This window comes from Scyliorhinus torazame, chromosome 16 (genome assembly GCF_047496885.1).
Source record: "Scyliorhinus torazame isolate Kashiwa2021f chromosome 16, sScyTor2.1, whole genome shotgun sequence".
Taxonomy (NCBI): Eukaryota; Metazoa; Chordata; class Chondrichthyes; order Carcharhiniformes; family Scyliorhinidae; genus Scyliorhinus; species Scyliorhinus torazame.
Window position 1 is genome coordinate 129,240,717 of NC_092722.1, and position 14,406 is coordinate 129,255,122.

Genomic DNA, 14,406 nt, shown 5'->3' on the forward strand with positions numbered 1-14,406 from the left:
TTAGACTTCCAGTGTAACCTTCAAAGTCTGACCTTCCAATTCGGCGGCCCTATACCCCACCTTACTGTCTGAGGCCTTGAGACCCTTAAGGTCGACCCGCCTTCCCTGTTTGCGAACCTCTGCCCGGATTGCAAACCCGTCGCCACCAGGAGCAGACACTACAGTCCCCAGAACCGGATCTTTATTAGGTCAGAGGTCCAAAGGCTACTGAGGGACGGGGTCATTGAAGCCAGTAACAGCCCCTGGAGAGCTCAAGTAGTGGTGGTAAAGACCGGGGAGGAGCATAGGATGGTCATCGTCTACAGTCAGACCATCAACAGGTTTACGCAGCTGGACGCGTACCCTCTCCGCCGTATATCCGACCTGGTAAACAGGATCACGCATTATACAGTCTTCTCCACGGTGGATCTCAAGTCCGCCTACCATCAGCTCCCCATCCACACTAGTGACCGCAAATACACTGCCTTCGAGGCAGATGGGCGGCTCTATCACTTCTTAAGGGTTCCCTTAGGTGTCACCAACGGGGTCTCGGTCTTCCAGCGCGAGATGGACCGAATGGTTGACCGGTACGGTTTACGGGCAACATTCCCGTATCTCAATAATGTCACCATCTGCGGCCACGACCAGCAGGACCACGACACCAACCTCCGAAAATTTCTCCAGACCGCTAAAATCCTTAACCTAACATACAATAAGGATAAATGCGTGTTTAGCACCGACTGTCTAGCCATTCTCGGCTACGTAGTGCGAAATGGAGTTATAGGCCCTGACCCTGAACGCATGTGCCCCCTTATGGAGTTCCCCCTTCCTCACTGCTCCAAGGCCCTGAAACGCCGCCTAGGGTTTTTTAGCTACTACGCCCAGTGGGTCCCCAACTATGCGGACAAGGCCCGTCCCCTGATCCAATCCGCAACTTTTCCCCTGTCGATAGAGGCCCGTCAGGCCTTTTGCCGCATCAAAGCAGACATTTCAAAGGCCACTATGCACGCCATCGACGAGTCCCTCCCCTTCCAGGTCGAGAGCGATGCGTCCGACGTAGCTCTGACGGCCACCCTCAACCAAGCGGGCAGACCCGTGGCCCTCTTTTCCCGTACCCTCCATGCTTCCGAAATCTGCCACTCCTCAGTCGAAACGGAGGCCCAGGCCATAGTAGAAGCTGGGCGGCACTGGAGGCATTACCTGGCCGGCAGGAGATTCACTCTCCTCACTGACCAACGGTTGGTTGCTTTCATGTTCGATAATGCACAGCGGGGCAAGATAAAAAACGACAAGATCTTGCGGTGGAGGATCAAACTCTCCACCTACAACTACGAGATCTTGTATCATCCCGGGAAGCTAAACAAGCCTCCTGACGCCCTGTCCCGCGGCACATGTGCGACCGCACAAGTGGACTGCCTCCGAGCCCTCCACGAGGACCTCTGCCACCCGGGGGTCACTCCTTTTTCCATTTCGACAAGACCCGCAACCTGCCCTACTCCATCGAGGAGGTCAGGACAGCCACTACGGACTGCGAAATCTGCGCGGAGTGCAAACCGCACTTCTACCGGCCAGAGAGAGCGCACCTGATAAAGACGTCCCGTCCCTTTGAAAGCCTCAGCATGGACTTCAAAGGCCCCCTCCCCTCCACCGATCTCAACACGTACTTCCTGAACATGATTGACGAGTACTCCCGGTTCCCATTCGCCATCCCCTGCCCCGACATGACCGTCACCACCGTCATCAAGGCCCTCCATAGCATCTTTGCACTGTTCGGGTTCCCCGCTTACATAGACAGTGATAGGGCGTCCTCCTTTATGAGCGACGAACTGCGTCAATTCCTGCTCAGCAAGGACGACCAGTTACAATCCCCGGGGTAACGGACAGGTAGAGAGGGAGAACGGAACGGTCTGGAAGACTGTCCTACTGGCCCTACTGTCTGGGAACCTCCCAGTCTCCTGCTGGCAAGAAGTCCTCCCGGATGCCCTCCACTCCATCCGGTCACTACTTTGTACGACCACCAATCAGCCACCTCACGAACGTCTCATTGTCTTCCCTAGGAAGTCCTCCTCTGGGACCTCACTCCCGACCTGGCTGGCAGCACCCAGACCCATCCTGCTCCGAAAACACATGCGGGCGCACAAGTCAGACCCGTTGGTCGAGAGGGTCCATCTGATCCATGCTAACCCCCAGTACGCCTACGTGGCGTACCCCGATGGCCGACAAGATACGGTCTCCCTAGGGGACCTGGTGCCCGCCGGAACTCCACGCACATTCCAGCCACCAGACCCCCCCCCAGCCCCCCACCGCAGCACCTTACATGAGGATCGGTCCTTCCGCCGGCCCCGTCTAGGCCCCCCCACCCACCGACGCACCCCGCAGGCGCTCCCTTCCCAGGTCAGCCGTTTTCCCCACCAGCGCCGTCTAGGGGTGTCGAAGCTGCCACAGAGATCGAAGCCACGCTCCCGGAGTCACAGACGCCGGAACCTCCACCAGAGTCACCACCGAGGCTCCCACGATCACAGAGGGCGACCAGGGCCCCCAATAGTGCCAACCTGGCACCCTGGCAGTGTCCATGCCAGCTGGTAATGTCACCTGGACATATTGCCAGTGGCAGACTGGCACCCAGGTGGTGCTGCTATGGTGCCCAGGTGGCATCAGCATGCCAATGTGCCACCCTGCCCAAGGGCACGCAGCTGGGATCCCCTGGGGACCGTTTGTGCGGGCCAGTACTGAACAGCACTCACCCAAGGTCTCCGAGGCAGAGGGGATGAATGCCAAAGCCTCAGGTACCTCGGGAATCTGCACATTGGAGTGAGGCTAGCCACCTTGTTCTAACATGCAGATTTGCCAAAAAGTGATTTCATCCACAGCGGGCGGGATTTACATGCGCAGCGGACGGGATTTGCCAGGTAGATCCCGGGAGCAAGGTAGATCCCAGGAGCAGGGTCTCCTGGTTTTTATTGGCCACTTTGCACCACAGCGAGTTGTTTTTCTGGTGCAGCATGGCCATTAGATCGTGCCCTTTATCAACACTACTCACTACCACCTTCTCAAGGTCAATTAAGGATGGGCAATAAATGCTGGTCTAACTAGCATCCCATGAACAAATAAACTAAAAGAACAGTTTGATCCTCAAAAGGCTCTAATAATTTTGCCAAGCATATCTTTTCATAAAACCATGTTGACTCTGAATGATCATACAGTGATTTTCTAAGTACATTGTAACGACTTCCTTAATAACAGATTTCAGCGTTTTGGAGGATTTTTGGGAAGGTCACTGCACTCACAATCCTGAGGCCCCAGGCTAATGATCTGGGATGTGGGTTCAAATCCTACTACAGCTACAGTTCGCCTACCGCTGCAACAGGTCCACAGCAGACACCATCTCCATGGCCCTGCACTCTACCCTGGGACACCTAGATAACAAAGACACCTATGTCAGACTCCTATTTATCGACTACAGCTCAGCCTTCAACACCGTCGTCCCACGAAACTCATCTCCAAAGAAAGAAAGTCCACCAATGACTCTAATTTCTCAGAAGACTAAGGAAATTTGGCATGACAGCTACGACCCTCACCAACCTCTACAGATGCACCATAGAAAGCATTCTTTCTGGTTGTATCACAGCTTGGTATGGATCCTGCTCTGCCCAAGACCGCAGGAAACTACAAAAGGTCGTGAATGTAGCCCAGAGCATCACGCAAATTCGCCTCCCATCCATTGACTCTATCTATAATTCCTGCTGCCTCAGAAAGGCAGCCAGCATAATTAAGGACCCCAAACACCCCGGACATACTCTCTTCCACCTGCTTCCGTCAGGAAATAGATACCAAAGTTTGAGGTCACGTACCAACCGACTCAAGAACAGCTTCTTCCCTACTGCCATCAGACTTTTGAATGGACCTACCTCGTATTGAGTTGATCTTTTCTCTACACCTTGCTATAACTGTAACATTATATTCTGCAGTCTCTCCTTCCTTCCCTATGTACAGTATGCATTGTTTGTACAGCATGCAAGAAACAATACTTTTCACTGTATACTAATACATGTGACAATAATAAATCAAATCAAATTAAATCAAAAGCTGCCAGTGGAATTTACATTCAACTAATAAATGGAAAAAAACCATTTTAAGAGTGGAAGCTGGTAATGGTGCCTTTAAATTATCATTGATTGTTGTAAAAACTCATCGGGGTCACTTATGTCCTTTTGGGAAGGAAATCTGCCATCCTTACCCGGTCTGGCCTACATAAGGAGTGGGAGCAGGAGTGGGCAATTCAGCCCCTCGAGTCCGCTCCGCAATTCAACACGATCATGGCTGACCTCATCTCGGATTAAATTCTTTTTCCCTGCCCATTCTCCATAATCCTTCAGCCCATTACTAATTAAAAATCTGTCCATCTGCTCCTTAAATTTACTCAATGTCCCAGCATCCACCAAACTCTGGGGTTGTGAATTCTTACATGTGGCCCCAAATCAATGTGGTTGACTCTCAATGGCAATTAGAGATGGGCAAGTGTTGGCCTTACCAGAAATGCCCATATCGCATGAAAGAATATAAAATAAGAGAGGATTAGGCTGTGTGTTTATGCTCAATAAGGTGTGAGCACTGGATTTGGAAACACCTTTTTTATTTTGGTCCTTGAGAAGCTGCATCAAGCAACTTCCAAATCAGAAATAAACTATCTACAGAGTAAATATATCTTTCCTGTGACCCCCTAATAGCCTAAGCACCCCTAAAGGCACCAGTGTGAGATTTTTCATCTCCTTTAAAGGCCTACTGACGGAGCTATCCTGCTCTATTAGGAGATTTGGATTGTGGACCCAAACCCATTAGGTGGTATTGAGTTGCTCAAATGTTCCAACAGCACCACTGACCACCCTGGGAATTTTCTACAATCCCAGCTGCTTGAAATGGAATTTTCAGTCGGGAAACAGTGAGACCGATTTTCCTGTTCCTTTGCCAGACAGCACTGGATTACCTGGACCTGGAGCATGGGTGAAAATCAATGGAGGAAGCTTTGGTTTACTGGTCTTTGGACTATTTCAATGAGTGGGCAGAAAATAATATTGACTAACATACACTGATGTGCACTCTGATTTTCCTCGACGTGTTGTGCCTAAGTAATTCAACACATCCAAGTTCAGAAACAGGAAAATCTGTCCTGTTATCTTCAGACACGCTGAGCCAGGAATTCATCCATAATGGCATTGCACATTAACGTTTAGCGCCAAACCGAATTTCAGCTCCATCAACCTGCGTTGCACTACTGCTCAAGGCAAGTCTCTCCTCCTCCAATTCCTCATCTGATCACCCTGTAGGGCATTTTTTAGCACTTTATGTGGTTTCATCTGGACTTGTGTAATATTATCTGATATCAATAGCTATAAAATACACCGACTGGGCAGCACGGTAGCACAGTGGTTAGCAGTGTCGCTTCACAGCACCTGCGTCCCAGGTTTGATTCCTGGCTTGGGTCACTGTCTGTGCGGAGTCTGCACGTTCTCCCCGTGTCTGCGTGGGTTTCCTCCGGGTGCTCCGGTTTCCTCCCACAGGTCCTGAAAGACGTGCTGTTAAGTGAATTGGACATTCTGAATTCTCCCTCGGTGTACCTGAACAGGTGCCAGAATGTGGCGACTAGGGGCTTTTCACAGTAACTTCACTGCAATGTTAATGTAAGCCTACTTGTGACAATAAAGATTATTAATTGTTAAAAAAAAGACATGATAATATTTCGAGCCTAGCAGGTAATAGAATTTATCATGATGATCCATCTGAAACTTTTACACAAAGCTTACCTTTTGTTTAAGTATATCCACTGGAGTCTGATGGGCCTTCAGTTTCTTGTTCTTCAGGAGGATCTTTCCTTTGAGTTGACATACTGATGGGAGCATTGGGTTATCCGCAAAGTCACTCTCAAACAAAAATTTTGTCACCAGCTTGTCCCCAAATACGTTCTAAAGAAACAGATAGCTCTGTGAATGGAGGTTTAGGCCTGGCCAACAGTCCCTTTACAGGGGGGATTGAGAGATGTATTACTTACTTTAACTATTTCTGCCATCTTCCTCTGCTGCGGCAGTGAGCAGTGATTTTCTATCGATAGAATTACTGGCATCTCAGAGTTTACAAAGGCACTGCGATTGATTGATTCAACAACATCCTGCGAGGGACAATATCAAATTTGACTACCGATAATCATTGATCTATAGTCATTTTTAACAGGCAAGCCAAAAGAAACACAAATCAAACTGCACCTTAAATGGGATCTTTGTGGTGAGAGTGTGCCCATGATATATGATCGGCGCGCCATCATCTCCATCCCAACAGTCTAACTCTACACTCCGACAGCCCTGCAGCAGCACCTGAATATGGGAAATAGATACAAATTTACTGGAGCGGTAATGGAGCTTTCATGAAGCATGTGCAAATTGAGAGAGAAAAAGTGAGCGAGTGAGAGGGGATGAGAGAAATAGAGAAAAAAAAGCAAAGAACATAGAGAGCCAAAGAGCAAAGGGGTAAATTTTATGGGGTTGGGGCATATACTCACAAATGTACTGACTTTAAAAAAGGGCTCACCTACAATGAATGATATGAAGCTACGCGCAGCCTGAACAAGCTCAGCATGGACTTCCACCTCCCGGTGCATAGAAGGCCTACCCTTGAGAATGGTTGGCCAATCAGATTGGCCAGCATCTCCTCCAGTTCCAATAGTGACAGAACTCAGTAGTGGACGCTGCCGGGACTGCAAGCAGTCCCAAAAAGGAAGGCAGCATAGACTCTGGACTCAGGCAAGTCTGGGTATTTTGGGTGGGGAGGGATCGAGCACCTAAGGGGGGGGGGGTGAAAGGTGGGATTTGGGGGGTCAGGATTGGAGGCCAGGCAAGGAATGCGCCATCTTGAGGAGTGTCTCCCTTCCTTTTTTCACCAAAGTTGGTGAAAAAAACAACCTATCCACTCTGATCCACCCTTCCAGCACCAACTGTTTTCTGGTGGTGGAGGTGGGATGAAGCCTTTAATTTCCTCTTAATTGTGCAGTTAAGGGTCTAATAAGCTGAAGGGTGGGCAGGCTAGTGTATGTCTTACCCACCCACTGTATTATGGGGAATGGGTTGGGGCAGGCAGGAAGGTGGTGGGCTAGTGATCCATCTTGCCCCCAGATCAAAAACATGCCCAGCAAGGGGGAATGTAATATTCAACCTAAAAGAGAGACACAGACCGAGGGAGACAGACAGAGGGAGGCAGACAGAGGGAGGCAGACAGAGGGAGGCAGACAGAGGGAGGCAGACAGAGGGAGGCAGACAGAGGGTCACAAGCACAGACACATGCAAAAGGACAAACGCAGAGACAGCCAAAAAAGAGATAAGCAGATGAAAAAAAAATGAAGTGGGAACAGATATTGATACACACGAGGAAGAGGGAGGGGTAGTAAAATCTGATACCTGGCTGTAAAGTTCCACTGAAGATTCTCCTTTAAGCTGATGTCCAGTGAGATAAGTGTTATGGGAGGATTCGATGTAATAATACGAAAGTGGATAGTGTAAATCCTCAATATTGACTTGGGATTCATCATTCTTTGAAGCAACATTCTCCTTGTCCATTAGAAACCTGAATGTAGTATTTTGTAAAATATACATCTGTATATATATATATATATATATTTCTTTTAAAACCCAGTATATAAAAATTACAGAGTTCCTTCAAGAGAAACACAATAAAGTTGTTTTCAGATTTTACTAACGTTAGAAAATGTATGTAAGCATTACCAGTCCCCTGTTTCCCTTTCTACATTACTTTCCACTTAACCCCCTTCTACTTCATGCATCATTCTCTGTTCTGGAGGAAAAATCTATGAACAATGGGAAAATCCTGCACATGAATTATGAATTGGCATTGGCCCATGCCTGCCAGGGTGTGGGGCAGTAGTGACCTCCTCAAATCTGAAAGGGAAGGTATTTGGTGGGGGTGGCTGTGCTAATTTTGGAGTAGTCCTTAACCAGGGATCGATGTTTAATTCATTTGCAGACAGCAAGTGAAAAGACAAGCCTTCAAGATGAAAAAAATGACCAGATTGAAAGCATGATTGGCAATCAATAATAAGATACTGAACAGTGCACATGGCTGGAACCAGCCAAAGGACACAGCCAACTGTGTATGGGTTTGATGGCCTTTTCGCTTACAGCAGTCTAACAAACCATGCATTACCTTGCAAAGCCCTCAAATGACATCAATCCCTGTTGGCGCATGTTGACTGATGGCTCAAATTTCTAGGAGGGAATGAATATATTATTTTTCCAATATGAGCACTGTTTATTTGATCCAAAGAGTTACATCAAGTTACACTGCAGTTTTCTACATAAATCATAAAGTGCATCATTTCATTGAATTGATTGTCATGTCTACTATTACTACTGAGTACTGTAAAAGATTAGTGCTCGCTTTTTGCCTCTGGCTCCACTGATGTGCAATATGGAGCATAACTGATCTTTTACTAATAGTTCTTGGTATTCTGATTTAGGAATCAACAAACTAGTGAATTAAAAAAATGGGTAGAAGAAGATTAAGTTGCCTGGATCTCAAGGGTCTGATTGGCAGGGCTGAAAGGCTTCAGATTGGCTGCAGGTTATTACTTGGATAACCCAAGGTTCACACAACATCCTCTTTCTTGTAGGGTCTGCCTGATAGGGTGAAAGGATCTGTTCTGCCATGAGTCCCACGTGCAATTAGTTGGCAATTTTGAGTCAACTGCCACGTGGCATAGATCTACAGAACAAAGCTGTCTTCAGGTGAAGTACGATTTGTGCCTATCTGCCAATGTCAATGTGATCGGCATAATGACTGATTGAATGGAAAATAGGCAGCATCCATTGGCACAACAGTAGATGCTCCTCTGTAGTCGCCTTGACTACATGGTGAGGGTAATTCTGGAAAATGTTGCATTACCTTTTAAGCATCTTATGCTGCCAATTAATGCAATATGAAAAAGGGGACAGAGTGTCAGGCTCTGACTGAATCCTAGCATGTAGCTCTCCAGCTGCTCAGCAGAGCTTTTAATCCAGATTTGGAGCCTCTCTGGGAGAAAACATCGCTGTGGCGGGGCGGGGCCTGATAATGCGGATGAGGCTCTCCACAGAGATCGGGGCGCCTTTTAGAAATTGCACCTCGATCAGCACAGAATAAAAGCCCCCCCCCCCCCCCCCCCCCCCCCCCGCCCCACCGCTGACACGGGGGATCCACCCCCCCCCCTCTCATAAGCACTGGGGGCTTACGCCACCACCATCAGAACCGGGGACTCTGCCCCGTCCACCACAAGCATCAGCGTCGGGTGCTTCCCAATGGGGCTCCCCAGAGAGTCCGCCCCTGGCTTTGGCCCCTGGTACAAGTTGGCACTGGCAGATTGGCAGGGGGCTACACATATTACCATTGAGCCTCTGGGGGAGCCACTCGACCGATTCATGTTTTTCGGAACCTGTTGTAATCCTCGCCGGGTGAGGTGTGAATATTCAGCGAGGCAGAATCATGTGGTGGTGTGCGCTTGGTAAGTATATTAGAAGTATATTAAAATGAGGTTCCCGTCTTTTCTGGGCATGAATGTCACCGCAGAGGGGCGTGGAAAATCGGAAAACACGATCCCGCTGGTGGGAATCGTATTTTTCCGACTCTCATGGGACTTTCTACCCACATTGCAGTTCTCACTGATGGTTAACGAGGGATGAAAAGTTTCCCCAGGGTTTCTATTTTAACATTCCTGTAAGCATTTGACGACTTAATATGGGGAAAGTACATAAATAGGTAGATATCGTCCATCAGGAGCCAAACACAGAAGATAGGAAGATAACAATAGCCAATGTAGTAATCAGTACATTTTCATTCATTGCATTTTGGAGACACACCTTAAACCTGTGTTACATCAGTGGGCGGCGGCAAAGAGGCACAGTGGTTCACTGCTGCCTCATAGCGCCAGGGACCCAGGTTCAATTCCAGCCTTGGATGATTGTGTGGAGTTTGCACATTCTCCTCGTGTCTGCGTGGGTTTCCTCCGGGTTCTCCAGTTTCCTCCCACAGTCACAAAGATGTGTTGGATGGGTGGACTGACCATGCTAAATTTCCCCACAGTGTCAACAGATGTGTAGGTTAGTTGAGGTTACATGGGGGTAGGGCAGGACAGTGGGCCTAAGTAGGGTGCTTTTACAGTGGATTGGTGCAGACTCGATGGGCTGAATGGCCTCCTTCTGCACTGTTGGGTTCTATGGATATCTCAATTTCACTGTATGGATATCTATGGGGCGAATATCCAGTTTAGATATGCATTCCTGTTTTACACACACTGCTAAGGTATAAATAGGAGCAAGAGTAAGCCATTCAGCCCTAGAACTTGCTCTGCCTTTCAGTAAGGTAATGGCTGATCTTTTACCTCAACTCCACCTTCCCGCACTATCCTCGTAACTCTTAATTTCCATGGCACCCAAAAATCTATCAACCTGTCTTGAATATTCTCAATGACTGAACATCCAGAGCCGGGTATTAATTCCTAAAGTTCACAACCCTTTGCGCAAAGATATTGCTCCTCATTGCAGTCCTAAATGCCCAACACTGTATTATGAGACTGGGATCCTACAGATCCTACAGGGAAAACATCCTTCCAGCAACCTGGCAAGACCCTTCAAAATGTAATACATTTCAGTGTGATCATCTTTCATTCTTCTAAACTCCAGGAAATATAGGCCTATCTCTACTCAAGCTCTCCTCAAAGGATTATCCCGAATCCATCCTTAGAATTAATTATTGCTTTCCCTCTAAGGCAGATATATCCTCCTTTGGTGCGAAGAGCAAAACTGTACACAGTGCTCCAGACACAGATTCAGCAAAAACCACTGGAGTAAGATTGTTTTACTCTTATACAGTACTCCAGTTATACCATTTGATTTCTCAATTGTTTGCTTCAGATCCAATAAATCTCTCAAACCTGGATAACGCTGAGGATTTCGTCATATGTGTGGTTCTCTCCTTGACAGTTCACCAGGAAGTCATTCAGTTGCTGAATTCCCATTCCGCTCTCTCCCAGGGAAGCAATTTCCACTCGATTGGTCACAATGCTAGTAGCAGCAATGTAATCAGAGATCTGTCTCTGATTGTCTGATATTTGCTGTCGACTCTTTATAAACAGACCAAGGTCAGATACATTTCTTGTCAAGAGGTCTAGACAGAAACAATTAAAATTGATTATTCTTTGTTATTAATTATATCTCATTGCTGGCCACCAAAAAAATATGGTTTAAACTGCTTTTTCGATAAGGACCTGAACACTAATTACAATCAATTCTTGTTAAAGTTTTTGCGAATTTTCTTCCTTAAGGTACAACTGAATTTACCATAATAACTTAATTAATATTCTTTTTATAATTACTCTTCCAAGTAACTGAGAAGGATGTAGAGCTCAGTACAAAATGACATGAATTTAAAATTAGAAGTACAAAATAATAATTGGCAGTAATGTCATTACAGGAACTTTTAGTTACTCATACCAATTTGCTCTTTCTATTCTGTTAACAGACGGTTTATCTTTTAAAAATAGACAGATCAAAATCTCTTTTAAACACCAGGGGGACAAACTTGATACCACTGGGATAAGTGTTTGACAATAACTTTACTATTGGCCTGTTTCCACATTAAAATCATCAACATTTTCTCTTCTTCTTTCTCTTCCTGCACCTAGTGGTCACTAAGGCAGATTTCCATCTGCTTACATAGATTAACATAGAATTTACAGTTTTAGAATTAGAATTTTACATAGCTAGCAATTCCCGGAACAGGGTGTTAGTCTGTCGCCAGGGGTTTATAGGTTGAGGGGGGGGATCACTCCACACCAAGCGTGGCCAACCGGGAGTCTCTCCCGCTCTTACTGACAGCTTTTGGTGTGTTTGGAAGGATTTTGCAGTTTGACTGCATGTTTGACCGCGTTATGAACGCACCTTCCTTGGCCATCACGTCCTTGGGTGGGACTGGAACCCGGAGCTTCCGGCTCAGAGGTAGGGACGCTACCCATGGCGCCACAGGAAATCTGTTTTATCACCATTTAATTGTTTCTAATTATTGAGACTTCTGTCCACCTATGCTACCCTCTATGTGTATTTGTCTATAGCTGCTCCTTCTTTCTCTGTATATGTTTCTCTGCTATTGTGTACATGTTAGCCCTGCTCCTCCTTTCTGTGTGTCTGTCCCTCCTGCTCCTCCTCATTCCATGTATGTATCATTGCCGTGAAATAATAGAGGGGTATGCGAGAAGAACACTTTTCTGAAGACAATTGCTAGGATATTAAATATCCCATCACGAACAATGCTAGAAACAGAAAATCCACTACAGCTTTCAACAAGGTTAAATATTTGGAAAAGGAAAGAGCCAAAGAGTGTCATGAAGAAAGGATTGGATATAGCGCTCCCTCTCCTAAATCCAGTGATGCTGACGCCAACTGCTGGCCCCAGCCCCATCGCCACCCCCTCAGGCATACCCAGCCAGCATGTGTAGAATTTTACTGCCTCTCCCGCCAGCGGAATCTTTTGGTCCCGCCAAAGTCAATGGAGAATTGAAAGGCTCACCGCATTTTCCGAGCCCGCCTCCTCCACGACAGGGCTGTAAAATCCCTCCCCAGGGCGCAGATCCTTGCGGATTGCAGCACTGCAGGCTGCATTTAACCACAGTGCCAAGAAGGGAGGTTAACGTATTCACTAGAAAGGAAAATAATAGTCGGGCCATTCTCCCAGAAGCTCGGGTCTGTTGAATAGTGAAACAGGGATTTCTTGAGATTCACAGCCGCAACATTACAGCCGCCTCCTAATGTAATTCCCCTTTAGTAATTAAGCCTCATTTAAGAGTAAGAGCTGGAAGAGTCCCACATCATTTTTGTACATCTGACACAGATGATGCACCAATGTGGAATTTAACTCACCGTTTACTGTCTTACTAAACAAACAAATAATCGGAACACTTCTGCCACAAAAAGCTGTGTCTCTTTAACATTACAAACTCCAATGTAGAGTGTAAATGCACCAAGTAAATGAACAAAGTAACATTGCTGGAGATCACTGACCTAGGTCAGGCTGCAGCCCACTGATCTTGTCATCGATCGTTAGGTTTGTGTACAGTGGGGTGGATTCCGAGCCAGAACGGTTATATGATACAGAGTAAATGTCAAAGAGATCCTTCAAATCCTTTCGACTTCGTACACTAATTCCACAAACAAAAAACAGTGAATGTCCTGTTCTACATGCACACACACACACACGAAGCATGAATTAACAATCCACTCGGATAAGAACATTTTTCAAACAATTGGTTTTTAAGCCCAGTTTCAATATCTGCTTTCCAGGATTAATGACCTTAGTGGAAATATTTTAGTCTTGCAGGGCAATTATATTTACCTGAACGATTTGAAAAGTTCAACAAATTCAATGAAGCTCATGTTGCTATCAGAGACCATGAAGTCTTGGAATCCTTTCAGCCCTCCTTTCACACGTCCATGCCAGCTATTACTCCCTCTCGTGCTGCAAGCGGTCCAAATAAACAGCATTAGATAACAAACATAAAACAACTGGGACAACAGGATGTGGATAGTGATTGTCTCAAGTGTAAAATTCCTAATATCTTGGACTCCAGGCAGCATGTCATCCTCAATGTCCGTTATTAGTGTAAGATATGTCATCAGTTAACTGTTGTAATGTCATTTCGAGTAGGAACTGAAAGAATTCACCACTGCGAGGTCATCTGCAACTGATAACATTTAAATGCTTCAACAAGGTGAATGGAATTAGGTGAAGTTAATCATTGTTAAAACTTTGGAGCCAAATTCGGCAAGGTCATTTGTGAAACCACAAGATTTTAATAACCTGTCTCTCACCCCTGTTTATTATTGTCCTATTATGATACATTTTCCATTGCATATAGTGGAAGGGTTTACACCAATAGGATTTTCTACTGTATGCGATGGTTGGTATAACGGGATGGCATGAAGCCACTTAGGCTGGGATTTTCCAGTCCCACGGCCAATGGAGCCGGAAATTCCGCCTGAAAGTCAATGGGCATTTTTACACCTCCACCGGAAAATGCCAGCCTTAAAATCTATTTCAAGACGGAGCAGCCAGTGAACCCTGTCAACCAGGATCCGGAGGGAGACAGAAAATGGCGTTGCACAGAAAATCCGTAACTGGCATTTAATCATTCCTCAAGATGGCGTTATTGTCTGACATTCCTTTATCGTAGGACGCGGGGCGCATTTTCTGTATGTTTCCTCCGATGCTTTACTGAAAGCTACCTTCTGCACTCTTGAGAGGACCTACAGAGAGAGACAGTAGCCATGGCTTGTGGCTGCCAGTCTTCCATGTGAAAGACACTATGAGGCCTGCTCTTCTTTCAAGACGATGCTGTGTTAT

General features: G+C 46.5%; 1 protein-coding gene across 5 annotated transcripts in view; it reads right to left on the bottom strand.

Moving 5' to 3' along the window:
• plce1 (phospholipase C, epsilon 1) overlaps positions 1-14,406 on the bottom strand; it is a 619,267-nt gene that overhangs the window by 109,987 nt on the left and 494,874 nt on the right. For all 5 annotated transcript variants that reach the window (XM_072479048.1, XM_072479049.1, XM_072479051.1 and 2 more), the window contains 8 exons: positions 13,399-13,521; positions 13,068-13,204; positions 10,946-11,178; positions 8,185-8,246; positions 7,422-7,587; positions 6,237-6,344; positions 6,026-6,142; positions 5,781-5,939 (listed from right to left, as the gene is read on the bottom strand). In XM_072479048.1, the coding sequence (XP_072335149.1) occupies positions 5,781-5,939; positions 6,026-6,142; positions 6,237-6,344; positions 7,422-7,587; positions 8,185-8,246; positions 10,946-11,178; positions 13,068-13,204; positions 13,399-13,521 (1,105 nt within the window). The remainder of the gene's footprint in view (positions 1-5,780; positions 5,940-6,025; positions 6,143-6,236; positions 6,345-7,421; positions 7,588-8,184; positions 8,247-10,945; positions 11,179-13,067; positions 13,205-13,398; positions 13,522-14,406) is intronic.